Source organism: Tripterygium wilfordii, chromosome 1, assembly GCF_013401445.1.
Source record: "Tripterygium wilfordii isolate XIE 37 chromosome 1, ASM1340144v1, whole genome shotgun sequence".
NCBI lineage: Eukaryota > Viridiplantae > Streptophyta > Magnoliopsida > Celastrales > Celastraceae > Tripterygium > Tripterygium wilfordii.
In genome coordinates, this window is record NC_052232.1 from 1328124 (window position 1) to 1348868 (window position 20745).

At 38.2% G+C, this 20745-nt stretch overlaps 5 protein-coding genes across 6 annotated transcripts; all 5 read right to left on the reverse strand.

Moving 5' to 3' along the window:
• Positions 1 to 481: 481 nt before the first annotated feature.
• Positions 482 to 2159, reverse strand: LOC119994986 (2-hydroxyisoflavanone dehydratase-like). Its single transcript, XM_038841336.1, has one exon. It carries the CDS (start codon positions 2016 to 2018, stop codon positions 984 to 986), a length of 1035 nt encoding a protein of 344 aa, XP_038697264.1. The 5' UTR covers positions 2019 to 2159; the 3' UTR covers positions 482 to 983.
• Positions 2160 to 3995: 1836 nt separating this feature from the next.
• LOC120008515 (2-hydroxyisoflavanone dehydratase-like) lies at positions 3996 to 11690 on the reverse strand. Of its 2 annotated transcripts, none has more exons than XM_038858969.1 (2): positions 11553 to 11690; positions 3996 to 5188 (listed from the first exon to the last, which is right to left on the reverse strand). In XM_038858969.1, the coding sequence occupies exons 1-2, from the start codon at positions 11595 to 11597 to the stop codon at positions 4202 to 4204; spliced, it is 1032 nt and encodes a 343-aa protein (XP_038714897.1). In that variant the 5' UTR covers positions 11598 to 11690; the 3' UTR covers positions 3996 to 4201. The 2 variants fall into 2 exon arrangements, with proteins under 2 accessions (XP_038714897.1, XP_038714829.1); XM_038858901.1 differs by having other exon boundaries at positions 3996 to 5215; positions 11580 to 11673.
• LOC120008649 (2-hydroxyisoflavanone dehydratase-like) lies at positions 7458 to 8882 on the reverse strand. Its single transcript, XM_038859064.1, has one exon. It carries the CDS (start codon positions 8779 to 8781, stop codon positions 7750 to 7752), a length of 1032 nt encoding a protein of 343 aa, XP_038714992.1. The 5' UTR covers positions 8782 to 8882; the 3' UTR covers positions 7458 to 7749.
• LOC120008722 (2-hydroxyisoflavanone dehydratase-like) lies at positions 10495 to 11559 on the reverse strand. Its single transcript, XM_038859117.1, has one exon. The coding sequence runs from the start codon at positions 11061 to 11063 to the stop codon at positions 10563 to 10565; it is 501 nt and encodes a 166-aa protein (XP_038715045.1). The 5' UTR covers positions 11064 to 11559; the 3' UTR covers positions 10495 to 10562.
• Positions 11691 to 14312: 2622 nt separating the features above from the next.
• On the reverse strand, positions 14313 to 20555 carry LOC120002446 (2-hydroxyisoflavanone dehydratase-like). Its single transcript, XM_038851229.1, has 2 exons — positions 19728 to 20555; positions 14313 to 14703 (listed from the first exon to the last, which is right to left on the reverse strand). The coding sequence occupies exons 1-2, from the start codon at positions 20469 to 20471 to the stop codon at positions 14407 to 14409; spliced, it is 1041 nt and encodes a 346-aa protein (XP_038707157.1). The 5' UTR covers positions 20472 to 20555; the 3' UTR covers positions 14313 to 14406.
• Positions 20556 to 20745: the final 190 nt, after the last annotated feature.

Genomic DNA, 20745 nt, shown 5'->3' on the forward strand with positions numbered 1-20745 from the left:
TGTGGATTTGTGTTTTGTTGATGTGATTGTATTAGATAATGTGACTGAGCCAACAAAATATATTGATATAATTGTTTAAATTTGCTTACTTGATTTTTATATAATAGAGGTGGAGTCCGATATTGATTTTTATGTAAAAAAATATGAGTGTTTATGCTGTGGGACTCACCTGAGAGCAAAGATATGGGCATGACATTTGCCATGCCCACATAAGCCACACCAAAATTAAGCCAATATATTAACATTGTTGAAACATGAAAATTTTTATTGACCCATTAAAATATTACTTTTTAACATGCATGCCCTAACAAATGAATAATGCTTGAGACCCCAAAAAGTGACCCCCAAAAGATCTCCATTTAATATGGAGTGTTGGATGTGAAGTGGACCCTACATATGTGTTTTTAATCAATGGTTATTTTAATGCCACATAGATTTGAGGGACTTTTAAGAGTCAAATTTTGAGGGTCTCATGCATTGTCCCTAACAAATTAGGGCCATTCTGATTGTTCTTATGTTGTCATGGATGACGATATATCTTCACCAGCTCGATGGGCTCTTGAATTGTGAAAACAATAGTACAATACCACTCCCACATGAGGGTCCATTCAATCAATGAAGTAGAAAGCAAAATGTAAAGGAAGCCCACAAATATCAAGACATGCAAATGTATTTACGATGCGATCCAAGTGTTTGTATTATTGGCGTCTTCTTCCCCGCACTTTGTACGATCGGAGTTTCTCTACCCCACATCTGCATGTCCTTGTAGAAGAAAAGTAGTCTGGAGTCTGAACCATTAGATCTTGATTTGGAAGCAAAACCATTTAATTCCACGACCCATTTTCATAATATACGTAAATGGCTGCAATACCTTACTACTGGACTGGAAGAAGCTTCGCCGTTCTCCTGCCGTTCACCGTAGGTCTGTAACCGCCGCATATTAACCACGGCATCCAAGTACAGAACCTCTGATTAAACACTAATCACTTGAGAAAATAAGCCAGACGTTTGATCAGGTTCTTAGCTTTCAGAGTCTCAGGATTCGTAACATAAAATCCATGATCCTCTCCCTCATCTTCATGAAACTCCAATTCACCTTTCCAACCACTCTCTTTCACCAATTCACTGTACCTCACACCTCTGTCTCTCAGTTCATCCTTCCCAGCCACAACAATCAGCAACCTCGAACACCCCAGCCTCGCCAGGCTCGGCGCCCCGGGACCCTCCGGATTTAGCATTGGATTATCAAGGCCTCCAGGCGCTGATGGGTAAACAAAGCTCCAAAGCAAAGATGGGAAAGACTTCTCATGACCCAAAACAGGATCTGAGGCAAATGTTTCTGAGTCGGAAATCACAGACAGCTTGGGCATAGGATCATTTTCCGATCCGGTCGGTTTTGATCCCCAAAAATAAGGATGCCCAAGAAAGGCACCCAAGATTTTCACATTGTTTTCCAAGTTCTCAGATCCTGATCTCATTGCCATGTTATGAGCTATATTACCACCAGCACTATCACCTCCTACATAAACCCTGCCAAAATCGCCGTAATTCAACAACCATGAATCTTCTTTATTGGTCTTGTTTTTGGCTGAATTTGAGTGAGATGCGACCCAATTGAGAGCAGCCCAGCTGTCCTCGTACGCCGCAGGCAGAGGATGCTCCGGAGCCAGCCTGTAAGCAACAGAGACCGCAACAACTTTGGCTTGAGAGACCAGAAGATTGATGTGACGATGGTGAATAAATGAAAATGGAGATTCAACGCAAAACCCACTTCCATGGAAATAGACAAGGATTGGGAGCTTTTGGGATTGTTGTTCGAGTTGAGGGAGGTAGAGACGAGCAGAGATTTTGGGGTTTTCAGAGATGGTCATGTCCATTGATGTCACACCAGTAACTGGATCTGGGGTTGGTGATGGTGGCACGTATGGCGAGTTTTGGAGGCGAGTTACTGAACCATCATTGTAGTCACGGATATAAGTAGACATCGCCTTTGCCACTTCTTCGGATGGAGATGCCATTGGAAAGAGAGAAAATTTTCTGTTTGGTTCTCGGGAAATTGAAGAGGAAGTGAAACGAGGATACAAAAGCAATACAGTGATTGAAATCAATGAACTGAACTTAGATGAGGCAGCAAACTGCGAAGAGCAATTTTTCGAAAAAGTACACCTGAATAACGACACAAAATTTTAAATTACCTATATGCCCTACTGTATTTCACAGAATTACTTAAAAAAGACCACCACTTTCTCTCCCAATTTTTCTCCAACAAATGTACGCATAATATCATTAGTTTTGATTTTTTATTAAAACGAAACTTTAAAACGATTTATTGAAAAAAAATTATATATTTTAAATTAACGTGAAAAACTCTTTCAAACAATATCATTCATCGATACATTCTAAGATGAAAAAAATCTCTCATATAAATTTAATTTATCTACATTACATATAAATTCATATAATTTTTATGCACTACAATGAATTTATCTGCACTGTATCACAACATATAATTTATCTATAGTGTATAAAAACTATTTATTTGAAAAACATTTAATTTATTTGTTGTGTATATAATTTATCTGCAAAGCATTTAAAGAATATAATTTATGTACAATACATATAATTTATGTATAGTGTGTATAATTTATCATTATAAATTTAGTGTAGATAAATTTTAACATATACCAATCATAAAAAACCTCAATAGATAATGTAAATAAAATAATATAAATAAATTTAATGCAGATAAATTTCAATATATATCTCTACCTATTGAGAAAATATAAGTTATTGTTCGTTCACCCATTTAAGGTAATTAATCACGCTGCAGAGACGTAGCCAATGGGGCCCCCTAAATCTTATCCACATATGAATCGTATGGGTTGAAAAAAATTAGAGTGCACCTACTGGAATAAAAATTTGATTTTAGAGACCTATGGCTAATTAACCCATTTTTTTTTTTTTTAACGAAGATGCAATTTAATAGAGCTTTGAGGGGCCTAAGAGTATTTTCCTAGTGAATTCAAAGGGCACTAGTTGTCTATTGAGTAGAAATAAAAGAGTAATGCTACAAATCTCAAAATCTGCACCCGACTTTTCCCTTCCTCTGCACAACCATCACTACTACCTTGTCTCCAATTAGAATTGTTGCAATGTCACTCGATCATTATCAAATTGACTGTAATCTTTTTTTGTCCGTGAGGATCCCACCAGAGCGCCTTCTACTTCTAATAAACCATGAATTAGATCAGAATTATTCTCAACGAGTCCATGATAAGTTATCCCATTTTTTTCATGGCTGCCAACCCCACATCACCACTATCTTGTCCCCAGCCAGTATTGTTGCCACCACCACTCCCACTACCACCAGTGGCCCAACCATATGGGAAAGCTTCTCTGCCTAGAGACTTTTGAACCTTAGCACTTGAGAGTTTGGTCCACCCAAATCTTTCATCCTTGCTGTGAAGGTGGTGATGATGAAGATGATGATATTGGAAAATCCGCAGCGAGAACAGATCATTGAAGTAGTTTTGACCGAGATGGCAGTGCCCCATTTAAATTTCTGAAGAAAGAAAATAAACAATGGATATAGAATGATACTTGCTGTCTGAATCGCATTCACTTCACCACCAACTTCACCACCATCTTCATCATCACCATGTGAATTTGGATTTTTTAGGGTTTCTGATTTGAGTTTTTAGGGTTTCATGGAAGAAGAAGGTAGGAAGGATTTGGGGCTCATATGGTAGGAACAGTGGAGTGTTTAAAGATTAAACATTTTGACGAGATTTTGGAGTGTATTTAATAAATCATGAGGTGTATATAACGCTCATATATATATATATATATATGTGGTTTAGGTGAATTGAACCTATGCATATATTGGAGTGTTTAAAGATGAGACATCTTGACGAGATTTTAGAGTGTTCATAGTAAATATGCATATATTGGAGTGTTTAAAGATGAGACATTTTGACGAGATTTTAGAGTGTTCATAGTAAATCATGGAGTGTATATAGCCCTCATCATATACACACGAGCTCATGTTGGACAAGGTGAATTGAACCCATGCATGAGCCCATGAGTTTTGAGATGTACAAATACAATCATTCCTTTTAATTTAAAATACGAAAACCAAAAAATAAAATGCTTATTTATTGGATTACTGGAAAGCTTATAGTTTTATCCTGCCAACACTTAACTACTTGAGAAACGAAGCCAATCGCTTGTACATGTTCTTAGCTTTCGCAGTCTCAGGATCCATAACGTAAAATCCATGACCCACTCCTTCATCTTCATGGAACTCCAATTCACCTTTCCAACCACTCTCCTTCACCAATTCATAGTACCGAACACCTCTGTCTCTCAGTTCATCTTCCGCAGCCACACAGATCATCAACCTCCAACACCCAAGCTCCGCCAGGCTTGGTGCCCCGAGACCCTCAGGATTGAGCATTGGATTGTCAAGACCTCCAGGAGCTGATGGGTACACAAAGTCCCAAACCAAAGCTGGGAAGGTCTTATCATGATCAACACCTGGTTCTGTCCCAATTGTTTGGGAATCAAAAGACCCATATGGCTTGGGCTTGTTAGGATCATTTTCCGACCCTATTGCCTTTGAGCCCCAGAAATAAGGATGAGAAATAAAAGCCCCCAAGATTTTGACATTGCCTTTCAAATTCTCAGATCCCACTCTCATGGCGATGTTATGAACTATATTACCACCAGCACTCTCACCTCCTATGTAAAGTCTATCAAAATCACCATAATTCGATAGCCATGGATCCTGATTGTGCTCGTTCCGGGGTTTGGAGTGAGCTGCAACCCAATTGAGCGCGACCCAAGAATCCTCGTAAGCTGCAGGGACAGGGTCCTCTGGGGCTAGTCTGTACTCAACAGAGATTGCAACAACTTTGGCTTCCGAGACTAAACGGCTGATGTTACGATGTTCAACAAATGTGAAGGCGGATCCAAGGCAAAATGCACCACCATGGAAGTAGACCAAGATTGGGAGTTTCTGGTCTTGTTGTTGGGTTTTTGGGAGGTAGAGACGAGCGGAGATTTTGGGATTTTCAGAGATGGTTATGTCCTTGAACGAGACTCCTGTTGCTGGATCTGGGTTTGCTGATGGTGGAACGAAGGGCGGGTCTGGAATACGTTCCACTGAACCATCGGTGTATACGCGAACCAAATGGGTGAGCTCTCTGGCTACTACTTTGACTGAGGAGCCCATCGGAAATGAAGTTTCTCCAAAAAAAGAAAAGAAAAAAAGAGAGAGCGAATAATACAATTGAGTGGTCGAATAGCAATTGAGGAGCTCTTATACAAAACTACTATAAAGTATGCTAGCTGACTTTATTTGACTGGGATCACCTTCCTGAATTGTGTTTTTTTTTAAAAAAAAAATTATCCCATTCCTCACTGTTAGGAGGCCTACGAATAGCCACTCGTGCCACTAAAAGGTGGATTACAAAGCAAATACGGCATAGAACTCATGATCTCTTGATAAATTAATATTATCTGTAATAAATTTATGAGGTTGATATGTTTATTGGCCGGCTAATAATGTAATTGATTGGTCGAAGAGGAATTGAGGAGCTCTTATATAAACTATAATAAAGTATGCTAGCTGACTTTATTTGACTGGGATTACTTTCCTAAAAAAATTATCCCACCTTCCTTATTGCTAAAACTCATGACCTCTTGATAATTGAATATTATCCTGTAATAAATCTGTGAGGTTGGTGTGCTTGCTGGTCGGTCTATCCCACTAGACCTTGCCGACTGGTTGGACCAAAAACCCAGTGACCCAACCGCCAAGCTGGCATGGTTCTATCAATATTACTGTTTGAGCATATGAGTTTGTGACCCAATGAAAATCGATAAAACTCGACGGTCAGACTAAAAACTTGGTGAGTCGATCGGTATTATATGAACCATAGAGGTTATGTTTTAGAATTAAATGCCTACAAAATATTGAATTCTTTTTGTAATTTCATTATATGTATTTCATTTTTTTTCCATATAATATGATAATATCAATATATGTATATCAATTATCACTTATCAAACTATATCAATATAATCAATATGTTAATATAATATATTGTTATTACATTATTAAATGTCTATATTACATATATATTTTTTGATGATCGTATTTGATTATTTTGGTTTTTATTTTTATTTTTTAGTATTAAGTTTAATTATAATATATTTTTTAATTTATTAAGTGAATCTGTTGTTAAACCGTTGACCCATTGGTTGAACTAGTGACCTGGTCTCTTACACGGTTCGATGTTCGGGTTGATTTTAACAACATTGGTCTATCCCATAGGAGACTGGACTAACCGGTGCACAAGTGACCGTAGCGGACAATACCTTGGGTGTGGTGTGGATCCCACAGGGACAGAAAAAATCCCCACAATTACCATCTCATAAAATTATAATGGATTGGTTTCGTGCTAAATTTTCGAGATAAACCTTTGCCAAAAACAAGAGTTATTAACCCAACAATTCAGCTCGCATCATTATCATCAAACTCTTTGTCTCAAAAATTCAGGGTCGGCTACATGAATTTATGTAAATATCAATGGAAATATACCTCATGTATTCATTTCTACATTCATTTATATCATGGATCATATATTCATCCACTTCTATTAACTTCAACTTGCATATCAAGAAAAAATTTTGCATGCACTCCCATGAACCTAAGGCCTTGTAAATGTTCGATGCATGTGGGACGGGGCACTCATGTACTTACAATTAGTGTCTCATAATGTGTATCCAGTCCTTGTATAGGACAGTCCAATAATACCGAAAGAATTCTTAATAAATTAAAATTGGAAGAAAATTGTATTTTTTTAAATATTGATTCTTTCATCCATTAATGTGTGCGCGCATAGGACACTAGATAAAGATGAAAATGTGCATATTGAAATATGAAAAAAATATGTATTTTAAGTTTAAAAAATTAGCAAATGAGCCATTGGTTGAGTGGCAATGACTTTGCATGTCCCTGACTGAGGTCATGGGTTCTAGTCTCACCTCCTCCGAATATTTACAAGGAGGTGTGTGGGCTTCGTCTGCCCCTACGTGGGCTTGATAGTTTTGCTCCTGCGTGGGCTTGATTTGTGCCTCTTGCGTGGGGCCTGTTGACACCTGTACTTTCATAGGCTTGATCTGGTGGTGTGTCGTATATTGTGTTTGATCTGGTGGTGTGTCGTATATTGTGTTTGTACTTGTTTAAAAAATTAATTGAGAGAATGCTCATCACACATATCACATTGTGATTTGATGTAGTGAATCATACTCATTTGGTCATACGTTATCAATATCTTTTTCTTTTAGGGTATGCTATTGTAAGTTTATGGTGAGCCTTTCGACTTGTTATTTACGTTTTGTTTTTGACATGAAAATCAAGATATGCAAATGTATTTACGAGAGGCATTCGATTCGATCCAAGTCTTTTTGTATTATTAGCGTCCTCTGAACCATCGGAGTTTCTCTACCACATCTTCATGTCCTTGTAGAAGAAAAGTTGTCTGGAGTCTGGACCATTTAGATCTTGATTTGGCAGCAAAACCATTTAATTCCACAACCAATTTTCATAATATACGTAAATGGCTACAATACCTTACTACTGGACTGGAAGAAGCTTTGCCGTTCTCCTGCCGTCCACCGTAGGTCTGTAACCGCCGCATATTAACCACGGCATCCAAGTACAGAACCTCTGATTTACACTAATCACTTGAGAAAAGAAATCAGACGTTTGATCAGGTTCTTAGCTTTCAGAGTCTCAGGTTTCGTAACATAAAATCCATGATCCTCTCCCTCATCTTCATGAAACTCCAATTCACCTTTCCAACCACTCTCTTTCACCAATTCACTATACCTCACTCCTCTGTCTCTCAGTTCATCCTTCCCAGCCACAACAATCAGCAACCTCGAACACCCCAGCCTCGCCAGGCTCGGCGCCCCGGGACCCTCCGGATTCAGCATCGGATTATCAAGGCCTCCAGGCGCTGATGGGTAAACAAAGCTCCAAAGCAAAGATGGGAAAGTCTTCTCATGACCCAAAGCAGGATCTGAGGCAAATGTTTCTGACCCGATCACATACAGCTTGCGCTTACTAGGATCATTTTCCGACCCGATCGGTTTTGATCCCCAAAAATAAGGATGCCCAAGAAAAGCACCCAAGATTTTCACATTGTTTTCCAAGTTCTCAGATGCTGATCTCATTGCCATGTTATGAGCTATATTACCACCAGCACTATCACCTCCTATATAAACCCTGCCAAAATCGCCGTAATTCAACAACCATGAATCTTTATTGGTCTTGTTTTGGGCTGAATTTGAGTGAGATGCGACCCAATTGAGAGCAGCCCAGCTGTCCTCGTACGCCGCAGGCAGAGGATGCTCCGGAGCCAGCCTGTACGCAACAGAGAGCGCAACAACATTGGCTTGAGAGACCAGAAGATTGATGTGAAGATGATGAAGTAATGAAAATGGAGATTCAATGCAAAACCCACTTCCATGGAAATAGACAAAGATTGGGAGCTTTTGGGATTGTTGTTCGAGTTGAGGGAGGTAGAGACGAGCAGAGATTTTGGGGTTTTCAGAGATGGTTATGTCCTTTGATGTCACACCAGTAACTGGATCTGGGGTTGGTGATGGTGGCGTGTATGTCGAGTTTTGGAGGCGAGTTACTGAACCATCATTGTAGAAACGGATATAAGCAGAGAACGCCTTTACCACTTCTTCGGCTGGAGATGCCATTGGAAAGAGAGAAAAATTTTCTGTTTGGTTCTCGGGAAATTGTAGAGGAAGTGAAACGAGGATACAAAAGCAATACACTGATTGAAATAAATGAACTGAACTTAGATGAGGCAACAAACTGCGAAGAACAATTTTTCGAAAAAGGACACCCGAATAACAACGCAAACTTTTTAAATTACCTATATGCCCTACTGTATTTCACAGAATTACTTAAAAAAGATCAACCACTTTCTCTCCCAATTTTGCTCCAACAAATGTGCACATAATTAATATCATTGGTTTTGAATTTTTTATTAAAACCAAACTTTAAACCGATTTATCTCTCAAAATACAACGAATTTTGAAAAAAAATTATATATTCTAAATCAACGTGAAAAACTCTTTCAAACAATATCATTCATCGATATATTCGGAGACGAAAAAAATCTCTCAAATAAATTTAATTTATTTATATTACATATAAATTTATCTACATATAATTTTTATGCACTCTAATGAATTTATCTGCACTGCATCACAACATATAATTTATCTATAGTGTATAACAACTATTTATCTACAAAGTATATAATTTATGTACAATACATATAATTTATGTGTAGTGTGTATAATTTATCAGTATAAATTTAATACAGATAAATTTCAATATATACCAACCATAAAAAACCCCAATAGATAATGCAAATAAAATAATATAGGTACATTTAGTGCGGATAAATTTCAATATATATCTCTACATATTGAGAAAATATCAATTATTGTTCATTCACCCACTTAAGGTAATTAATCATGCTGCAGAGGAGTAGTCAAGGGGCCCCCTAAATCTCATCCACGTATGAATCGTATGGCATGAAAAAATTAGAGTGAACCTATTAGAATAAAAATTTGATTTTAGAGATGTATCGCTGATTAATCATTTTTATTTTTTTTAGCGAAGATGCAATTTGATAGAGCTTTGAGGGGCCTATGAGTATTTTCTTGATGAATTGAAAGGGCACTAGTTGTCTATTGAGTAGAAATAAAAAAGAGGAATGGTACAAATCTCAAAAACTCCACCCCACCTTTCCCTTCCTCCCACCACTACCTTATCTCGAATTAGAATTGATGCAAATTTGCAATGTCACTCCATCATTATCCAATTAGAATTGATGCGCCTTCTACTTCTAATATATCATGAACTAGATCAGAATCATTCTCAACGTGTCCATAATAAGTGATCCCATTTTCTTCATGGATGCCACCCCCACTATCTTGTCCCCAGCCACTATTGTTGCAACCACCACTCCCACTACCACCAGTGCCCCAACCATATGGGAAAGCTTCTTGGCATGTGAGTTTGGATTTTTTTAAGGTTTTTGATTTGGGTTTTTAGGGTTTCATGGAAGAAGAAGGTGGGAATGATTTGGGGCTCATATGGTAGGAACAGTAGAGTGTTTAAATATTAGACATTTTGACGAGATTTTAGAGTGTACTTAATAGTTAGTGAATCATGGAGTTTATATAACGCTTATCATATATATATATATATATATATTAGAGTGTTTAAAGATTAGACATTTTGACGAGATTTTAGAATATACACAGTAAATCATGGAGTGTATATAGCGCTCATACAAGGTGAATTGAACCCATGCATGAGCCCTTGACTTTTGAGATGTACAATACAAATAGTCAATACAATCATTCCTTTTAATTTAAAATACCAAAACCAGAAAATAGAATGCTTATTTATTGGATTACTGGGAAGCTCATACATAGTTTTATCCTGCCAACACTTAAAACTACTTGAGAAACGAAGCCAATCGCTTGAACATGTTCTTAGCTTTCACAGTCTCTGGATCCATGACGTAAAATCCATGACCCACTCCCTCATCTTCATGGAACTCCAATTCACCTTTCCAACCACTCTCCTTCACCAATAATTCATAGTTCCGAACACCTCTGTCTCTCAGTTCATCTTCCGCAGCCACACAGATCATCAACCTCCAACACCCAAGCCCCACCAGGCTCGGTGCCCCGAGACCCTCAGGATTGAGCATTGGATTGTCAAGACCTCCAGGAGCTGATGGGTACACAAAGTCCCAAACCAAAGCTGGGAAGGTCTTATCATGATCAACACCAGGTTCTGTCCCAATTGTTTGGGAATCAAAAGACCCACATGGCTTGGGTTTATTAGGATCATTTTCCGACCCAATTGGTTTTGAGCCCCAGAAAAAAGGATGAGAAATAAAAGCACCCAAGATTTTGACATTGCCTTCCAAATTCTCAGATCCCGCTCTCATGGCGATGTTATGAGCTATATTACCACCAGCACTATCACCTCCTATGTAAAGTCTATCAAAATCACCATAATTCGATACCCATGGATCCTGATTGTGCTCGTTCCGGGGTCTGGAGTGAGCTGCAACCCAATTGAGCGCAACCCAAGAATCCTCGTAAGCTGCAGGGACAGGGTCCTCTGGGGCTAGCCTGTACTCAACAGAGATTGCAACAACTTTGGCTTCAGAGACTAAACGGCTGATGTTACGATGTTAAACAAATGTGAAGGCGGATCCAAGGCAAAATGCACCACCATGGAAGTAGACCAAGATTGGGAGTTTTTGGTCTTGTTGTTGGGTTTTTGGGAGGTAGAGACGAGCGGAAATTTTGGGATTTTCAGATATGGTTATGTCCTTGGACGAGACTCCTGTTCTTGGACCTGGGTTTGCTGATGGTGGAACGTAGGGCGGGTCTGGAATACGTTCCACTGAACCATCGGTGTATACGAGAACCAAATGAGTGAGCTCTCTGGCTACTACTTTGGCTGAGGAGCCCATCGGAACTGGAGGAGGGAATGAAGTATCTCCAAAAAAAGAAAAGAAAAAAAGAGAGAGCGAATAATACAATTGAGTGGTCGAATAGCAATTGAGGAGCTCTTATACAAAACTACTATAAAGTATGCTAGCTGACTTTATTTGACTGGGATTACCTTCCTGAATTGTGTTTTTTTTTAAAAAAAAAATTATCCCGCCTTCCTCACTATTAAAACCCATGATCTATTGATAATTAAATATTATCCTGTAATAAATTCGTGAGGTTGATATACTTATTGGCCGGCCAATAATGCAATTGATTGGTCGAATAGGAATTAAGGAGCTCTTATATAAACTATAATAAAGTATGCTAGCTGACTTTATTTGACTGGGATTACTTTCCTGAAAAAATTATCCCACATTCCTCACAGTTAAAACTCATGACCTCTTGATAATTGAATATTATCTTGTAATAAATCTGTGAGGTTGGTATGTTTGCAGGCCAGTCTACCTCAGTTTTGTGAGAACTGGACAGTGCCGACCGGTCAGACCAAAAACCCGATGATCCAATCGCCAAGCCAGCATGGTTCTGTCAATATTACTTTTGAGCATGTGAGTATGTGACCCAATGAAAATCGATAAAACTGGACGGTCAGACTGAAAACTCAGTGAGTTGGCCGATTTTATATGAACTGGAGAGGTTATTTTTTAGAATTAAATGCCTACAAAATATTGAATTCTTTTTGTAATTTCATTATATGTATTTCATTATTTTACATATAATATGATAATATCAATACATGTATATCAATTATCAGTTATCACTTATCAAAATATATCAATATAATATATCGTTATTACATTGTTAAATGTCAATATTGCATACATATTTTTTGGATGTGGTGTGTTGTGGATCCCACAGAGACAGAAAAAATCCCCACAATTACCATCTCATAAAATTATAATGGATTGGCTTGGAACATGTGGGACAAGGGACTCATGTACTCATAATTGATGTCTCATAATGTGCATCCAGTCCTTGTATAGGACAGTCCAATAATACCGAAAGAATTCTTAATAAATTAAAATTGGAAGAAAATTGTATATTTTTTAAATATTGATTCTTTCACATCATTAATGTGTGCCCTTAGGACACTAGATAAGGATGAAAATGTGCATTGAAATATACAAAAGATACGTATTATAAGTTTAAAAAATTAGTTGAGAGAGTGTTCATAACACATGTCATGTTGTGGTTTGATGTAATGAATCATACTCATAATGTCATACGTTATGAATACCCTTTTCTTTTAAGGTATGCTATTGTAAGTCTATGGTGAGCCTTTTGACTTGTTATTTACGTTTTGTTTTTGACATGAAAATCAGAAACATGATTTGTACCTGTGTATGTAATAAACGTATGGAGTCATGTAATGAATATTTATGTATTTGTGTGCCATAGCCCATATGTGATTTGTTGTGCATGTGTGATTTGCAATTTATAATATCTATAATAGAAACTCAAAGATTACTAATAGTCTAATATGGTGGCTCAAGTTTGAGTTGCATCAGATCGTCTATAAATTGATGCAAATATCTATAATAGAAACTCAAAGATTTGGACAAATTGTGTTTTGCAATAGAGTTTGGATCTCACAATTTCATACCCAATACTTCATATTTTTAATTATTTTTAATATATAAGTTATAAGTTATTATGTAATTTCTAAATAATTTCATTTTTCCTTAAAATTAAATAATATAAAAAAATGATTCGTAAAGGGCAAAGAAACTAATATTTTAATTATATGAAAATTGAATTAGGAGCCTGATACAATTGTTGAATAAAGATATTATAAATTGTCAACAGTTGATATTTGACCGAGTAAAATAGAGAATCGATTAACGGACGAACGCTGATGCAAAAATGAGGGATTGTGTATGAAAATTTACGAACATAAAAAGAGTCTAGAATATGTCCGAACCAAATATAATAAAGTGAATCGACAACAATGTGTGTGAGAGAGTCGAGAGTTTTTAGTGCGATTCTGAGAGAGTGACAGTGAAGGTGTGAACACTAGGTTGAAAGAGAGATGAAGTGATCCCACTTCACTTGCATGTTAGCCAAGCCACATATTCTCTGAGATGGATGTGACATTTTTTGCTGGATCTTTATAATTATTGTGCTATGATAGCCCCTGTGGGAGATTTTTTTGGGTTTGAGGAGCCATCCAATCCACAGTCAGGTATTGTGCATTCCGAGCTAGGCGAGATCGCGACTCTAGTCCATGCCTCTACGGCCCATGACTAGATGGTAAGTTGGGTATTCACTCTCCCAACTCTAAGGAGTCATGAGTTCTAGCAATGACCAGGGAGATGAGGATATTAAATTATCCTCAAATAAATGCATAGGGAATTGATGGGTCGTATCTAGACTAAATTGTAAGTTGGGTACTCACTCTCCAAACTCTAAGAAGTCATGAGTTTTAGGAGTGAGAGAGGCGAGGATATTAAATTATTTTGAAATAAATGCGTAGGAAATTGATGGGCCGTAGAGGCGTGGACAAAAGTCGCGACCTTGCCTAACTCGGATTGCACAATACCTAGGTGTGGGTTGGATGAGTCTGTAGACCCAAAAAAACCCCACACAACCCCTTAGAGATGACAGAGCATATTTTTTTTCAAATACATAAATGGCTTAGAATAAAGATTTAAACCGAATAAACATTGCTTATTAAAAAAAAGGAAAAAAACGTTTATTATTAGGATTTAGCAAGGTGATAAGGCTATTAGCGACCTAATGGCAGCTTAAGGAACGGCACCTTAACAATAATCACTTGAGAAAAGAAGCGATGCGTTTGATAAGGTTCTTAGCTTTCACAGTATCAGGATTAAGGGCATGAAATCCATGAACCTCTCCCTCGTCTTCATGGAAATCCGATTCACCTTTCCAACCACTCTCTTTCACCAATTCATGGTATCGAACACCTCTGTCTCTCAGTTCATCTTCTCCGGCCACAACAATCAACAACCTCGAACACCCCAGCCCTGCCAAGCTCGGCGCCTCAGGACCCTCCGGATTCAGCATCGGATTATCGAGCCCTCCAGGCGCTGATGGGTACATATTGACCTTATTGACCTTATTGATATCCTCAAATTATGGAACCTTTGTTCCATAATTTGCTCCTCAAATTATGGAACAAATTATGGAACTTTTGTCCCATAATTTGCTCCTCAAATTATGGAACAAATTATGGAACCTTTGTCCCACAATTTGCTCCTCAAATTATGGAACCTTTGTTCCATAAATTGCTCCTCAAATTATGGAACATTTGTCTTAGGGTGTAATGTTTGATCCCTATATATATGAGATTGTAATTGTAATGTTTCATCAATATACATACACACCAAATATTGCCTCTATTCTCTACAATTGTTTCTATTTTTTCTACATGGTATCAGAGGAGGTTTATTGTCTTGTTTAAGTTCTTGTTTGCTCAACAATTATGGCAAACGACGATTCTATCTTCTCTGGCGCAAAGTCGTATTCTACAGGTGCTTCAAGTGCTCCTGAGTTAGAGTCCAATCCAAATCAACGGTTGTGCTCTGTGCTTCTTAATGAGTTTAATTATCTTCCATGGTCCAGATCTATTACACTGGCTCTTGGTGGAAGATCTAAACTCGATTTTATTGATGAAAAGATTCCTTCTCCTGATGAAAAATCTCCAGATTATGGAGCATGGTTATCAAAAGACCAATTGGTGCGGTCATGGATTCTTAATTCCATGGATTCTTCTCTTGCAGAGATCTTTAGTTACTCAGAGTCTGCTTCTATCTTGTGGTCGGCAATTCGTGATATGTATGGCCAACAAAATAATTCTGCCAGAATTTTTGAACTTCAGCGAGATATTGTGAATCTTCAACAAGCCGGAAAACCTTTTGTTCAATTGCTTAGCTGTCTTAAAAAGATGTGGAACGAACTTGAGTTGTATCGTCCTCACACAGTTGATGCCACGATTCTTCGCAATCGTGTAATGGAGGACAAAATATTTCAGTTGTTAGCAAGTCTTGGACCTGAATATGAAGATCTCCGCAGCCGAGTTCTCATGTCTCCAGAACTTCCATCGCTTGCTTCTGTCATCTCCATGATTCAGAGAGAAGAATTAAGAAGGAAAGTCATGAATGTGGAAGCAAGGCCTAACCTTTCTGAGTCTCGTGCTTATGCATCATACAAAGGCAAGCGACCGGATTTAAAATGCCAACATTGTCATCATCTGGGACATCTAGTTGAACGGTGTTGGGTTCTCCATCCAGAATTGAAACCAAAGTTTGCTAAGGATAAGGGACTTTCTAAACCAAGAGTCCATGTTGCAAAAACATTACATGGAGATATGGTAAATTACACCTCAAATCCAATTTCTCTTATAAATGAATTTGCAACCTATCTTCAAGAGAAGGGAGGACATGGAGTTTCTGGTACAGAACACTCTAATTTCACAGCTCTTCTTGGTAAGTTTGCTGGGTTCTTAGCAGACTCGGGACATCAATTCAATGACAACTTTGAAGGTATTTTCAGTGCACTCTCTACTGCTATAGAATTTAATATTGTGCATGATTTTTGGATTGTTGATTCTGGTGCCACCCATCATATGACAAATAAATTAACAAATTTGTCTGACTTCAAAAAATTTTCTACTCCACCTCATGTGTCAATTGCCAATGGAAAAGGTGTTCCTGTTCTTGGTGAAGGTAAACTTAAATTGTTATCTAAAGATGTGACTTCAATAGCTTTATATGTTCCATCCTTTCCAGTCAAGTTACTTTCGGTTAGCAAACTCACTTTGGATTTAAATTGTTGTGCTATATTTCTTCCTCATTCGGTACTTTTTCAGGACCTTGTCACCAAGAAGATCATTGGTAGAGGTTTTTTTCTGAAAGGCCTCTACTACATCTCCGGAAATTTTCAACCTAGCAAAAGTACTCAAGTCTCATTTTTTCCTTCTTCCTCGGCAGATCATGTTCTCTGGCATCAACGTTTAGCACATCCTTCAGATAATATTCTCACTAAATTGTTGCCAAATGTTGATACCAATCATTTTTCTTGTGATATTTGCCATTTGTCAAAATCTACTAGATTACCTTTTGTGTCTTCTTCTTCTAGAACTACTAGAATGTTTGAACTTGTTCACTCTGATGTTTGGGGACCTACTCTTGAATCAATTGATGGTTTTAAATATTTTGTTACATTTATTGATGATTTCTCACGTGTTACTTGGGTGTACTTGTTGAGATCAAAAAGTGAAGTTATGAATATCTTCAAAGATTTTCATATGCTTGTTCAAACTCAATTTTCCTCTAAAATTCAAACACTTCGTTCTGATAATGGCACAGAATTCATGTCTAAAATTATGACACAGTATTTATATTCTCATGGCATTGTGCATCAGACTAGTTGTGTTGGTACTCCTCAACAAAACGGAGTAGCCGAACGTAAAAATAGAGACTTGTTGGAAAAAACTCGTGCTTTGATGCTTCACATGCATGTTCCAAAAGTTTTTTGGTCTTATGGAGTATTAGCAGCAGTTTATATCATCAATCGGCTTCCGAGCCGAGTGTTGTCTTTTAAATCTCCCCTTGAAGTTTTGCAGGAGAAAACTATTGATGTGTCTCACTTGAAAGTATTTGGTTGCACTTGCTTTGTGCATATACAAGCAGCTCATCGTGATAAGCTTGATGCCCGAGCTGCTAAGTGTATTTTTTTGGGGTATTCTTCGACCCAGAAGGGGTATAAATGTTATCATCCTGATTCTCGAAGATTATTTGTCTCCAGAGATGTTGTGTTTGAAGAAGCAACACCTTATTATACAAATTCTCAAGATGATTTAGAGGACGTGTTTCCCTTGCCTATATCCGAGAATATTTCTGAAGGGGTTCCTCACAAGCCTAATATTGCTGAGCTTGTTCCACACCAGGCCGAGTATCCTCCAGATATACAGACTGAAATCCGTCCAAATGTGCTAGCTGAAAATCTGGTTGAGAATCCTCCAGCTGAACAACCTGAGAGTCTCCAAGATGTGCATGTGCTTGCTTCCACTAATAATCCTGAGGTTTCACAGTCATTGGTTCGACGGAATCCTACTCGAAACCGCGTTCCTCCAACAAAACTTCAAGATTACGTAACTTTTTCTGCTCGTCATCCTCTCTCCAAGTATGTCACTTATCATCGTCTTTCCTCAGCTCATGTGGCATTTCTCACCGCTATTTCTACTGTTCATGAACCTAAGAATTTCAAGGAAGCAAATTCTCAGGAAATATGGCGACAAGCTATGGGTGAAGAGCTTCAAGCTCTTGCTGAAAATCAGACTTGGAGTGTTGTTAAACTTCCTCCTGGAAAACAACCAGTGGGGAGCCGCTGGGTATATAAAACTAAATTTCACTCGGATGGTACCATTGACAGGCATAAAGCTCGCCTTGTGGCCCAGGGATTTACTCAAACTTTTGGTGTGGATTACAAAGAGACGTTTGCTCCTGTTGCTAAGATGAATACAGTGCGTACTCTCCTCTCAGTTGCCGTAAATTGTGGATGGTCTATGAGTCAAATGGACGTCAAAAATGCTTTCCTTCATGGGGATCTTGAAGAAGAAGTCTATATGAAACTACCTCCAAGACATCCACAGAGTTCGGACTCTTCTTTGGTTTGTCACCTACACAAATCAATCTATGGGTTGAAACAATCTCCACGTGCTTGGCACGCCAAGTTAAGTATTGTTCTAAAAGAGTTTGGTTTCTCTTGCAGTACAGCTGAGTCTTCTTTGTTCATTCGCCGTTCTTCCAATGCTATAGTGGTGATCCTAATTTATGTTGATGATCTTATAATTGCTGGGAGCAGTATTGAGGATATTTCTCAACTCAAAACCACTCTTCAATCTCGATTTCCTATTAAGGATCTTGGTTCCTTAAATTATTTTCTTGGCATTGAAATGGCAGTTTCGAGCAAAGGTTTATTTCTAAATCAAAGGAAGTATATTCTTGATTTGCTAGAGGAAACCGAAATGATGAATTCAAAGCCAGCATCTACTCCGCTGGATAGCAAATTAAATCTTGATACAGCCAGTGAACCTTTACAAGCAGTTAGTGATTACCAACGGTTGGTTGGTAAGCTCATTTATCTCACTATTACTCGGCCTGACATTGCTTATGGCGTAAGTCTTGTTAGCCAGTTCATGCATGCTCCTACTCTTTTTCATTTGGGCATTGTCAAACGAATCTTACGTTACCTCAAGGGCTCTATTGGTCGTGGCATAGTTCTAGCTAAGCACGGTCACCTACGGATTACAGGATATAGTGATTCTGATTGGGCTGGAAATGCTCTTGATCGAAAGTCCACTACTGGCTATTGTATGTTTGTTGGTGGAAATCTTGTTTCTTGGCGTAGCAAAAAACAACATGTGATTGCTCGTTCTAGTGCTGAAGCTGAATATCGTGCAATGGCCTCCGGTGCATGTGAACTCATATGGCTTAAGGGTTTGCTCGCAGATTTGGGTTTTCCAAGTAGTCTTCCTATGACTCTTTTTTGTGATAATCAAGCTGCTATGCATATTGCTGCTAATCCCGTGTTTCATGAACGCACAAAACATATTGAAGTTGACTGTCATTTTATTCGTCATCAAGTTCAGAATCACATTATTCAAACAGTTTACACTCGAAGTCATGATCAACTTGCTGATGTGTTTACAAAGGTTTTGTCTTCTGGTCATTTTCACCGATTATTGTCCAAGCTTGGCTCAATCAATCCTCTTGATCCAGCTTGAGGGGGAGTATTGACCTTATTGACCTTATTGATATCCTCAAATTATGGAACCTTTGTTCCATAATTTGCTCCTCAAATTATGGAACAAATTATGGAACTTTTGTCCCATAATTTGCTCCTCAAATTATGGAACAAATTATGGAACCTTTGTCCCACAATTTGCTCCTCAAATTATGGAACCTTTGTTCCATAAATTGCTCCTCAAATTATGGAACATTTGTCTTAGGGTGTAATGTTTGATCCCTATATATATGAGATTGTAATTGTAATGTTTCATCAATATACATACACACCAAATATTGCCTCTATTCTCTACAATTGTTTCTATTTTTTCTACAGTACACAAGGCTCCAAACCAAAGATGGGAAGGACTTCTCATGACCCAAACTAGGATCTGAAGCGAATGATTTTGATTCCAAAGTCACATAGGGCTTGGACTTATTGGGATCATTTTCTGACCCAACTGGTTTTGAGCCCCAGAAATACGAATGACAAATCAAAGTACCCAAGATTTTCACATTGTCTTCCAAATTCTCAGATCCTGCTCTCATGGCGATGTTATGAGCTATGTTACCACCAGCACTGTCACCTCCTATGTAAAGCCTGTTAAAGTCTCCGTAGTTCAACAGCCATGGATCCTTATTGGGTTCGTTTTTGGCTGCAGAAGAATGAGATGCGACCCAATTAAGAGCAGTCCAGCAGTCATCATATGCCGCAGGCAAAGGATGCTCCGGAGCCAGCCTATACTCCACAGAGACCACAACCACATTGGCTTGAGAGACCAGAAGATTCATGTAGCGATGGTAAAGGAATGAAAAGGCAGATGCAAGGCAAAATGCACTGCCATGGAAGTAGACTAGGATTGGGAGTTTTTGGTCATGTTGTTGGATTTTAGGGAGGTAGAGACGAGCAGAGACTTTGGGGTTTTCAGAGATGGTTATGTCCTTTGATGAGATACCAGTTTGTGGATCTGGGTTTGGTGAAGGTGGCACATAGGGCGAGCCTTCCAGGCGTTCCACTGAGCCATCCTTGTAGACGCGAATCAGCTGAAAGAGCTCGCTGGCTATTTCTTTGGCCGCAGATCCCATTGAAATTTGAAACTGAAGAAGAAGAAGAAGAGAATGAAATAGTAGATGTGAATTGCAATTCTTGAGCTCGTAAATCACCTATAAATATTGGAATGGGATTACCTATCCAAATTGCCTTCTGCTGTTCTGCATCAATGAAAACTGGTGCATGTGGTCCATATGGCAATGCATGCTGACAGAAAAACGTAAAGACGTTAAAGAAAAAATTGAGCAAATCCCTAGTTTGATCTTTATCTGGCCCCACCCATCTAAAAATGGGAAAAGAGCTTGTAAT

Bases quoted from the DNA above. Each gene is read 5' to 3' on its own strand.
- LOC120008649 (XM_038859064.1), bottom strand. From the start codon at position 8,781: ATGGCATCTCCAGCCGAAGAAGTGGTAAAGGCGTTCTCTGCTTATATC.
- LOC120002446 (XM_038851229.1), bottom strand. From the start codon at position 20,471: ATGGGATCTGCGGCCAAAGAAATAGCCAGCGAGCTCTTTCAGCTGATT. The intron at 14,704-19,727 runs GTGTACTGTAGA...AAGGTCAATAAG, and splicing joins CATCTTTGGTTTGGAGCCTT to GTCAATATGTACCCATCAGC.
- LOC120008722 (XM_038859117.1), bottom strand. From the start codon at position 11,063: ATGAGAGCGGGATCTGAGAATTTGGAAGGCAATGTCAAAATCTTGGGT.
- LOC120008515 (XM_038858969.1), bottom strand. From the start codon at position 11,597: ATGGGCTCCTCAGCCAAAGTAGTAGCCAGAGAGCTCACTCATTTG. The intron at 5,189-11,552 runs GTTCTCGTATAC...CTCACCCATTTG, and splicing joins CCAGAGAGCTCACTCATTTG to GTTCGCGTATACACCGATGG.
- LOC119994986 (XM_038841336.1), bottom strand. From the start codon at position 2,018: ATGGCATCTCCATCCGAAGAAGTGGCAAAGGCGATGTCTACTTATATC.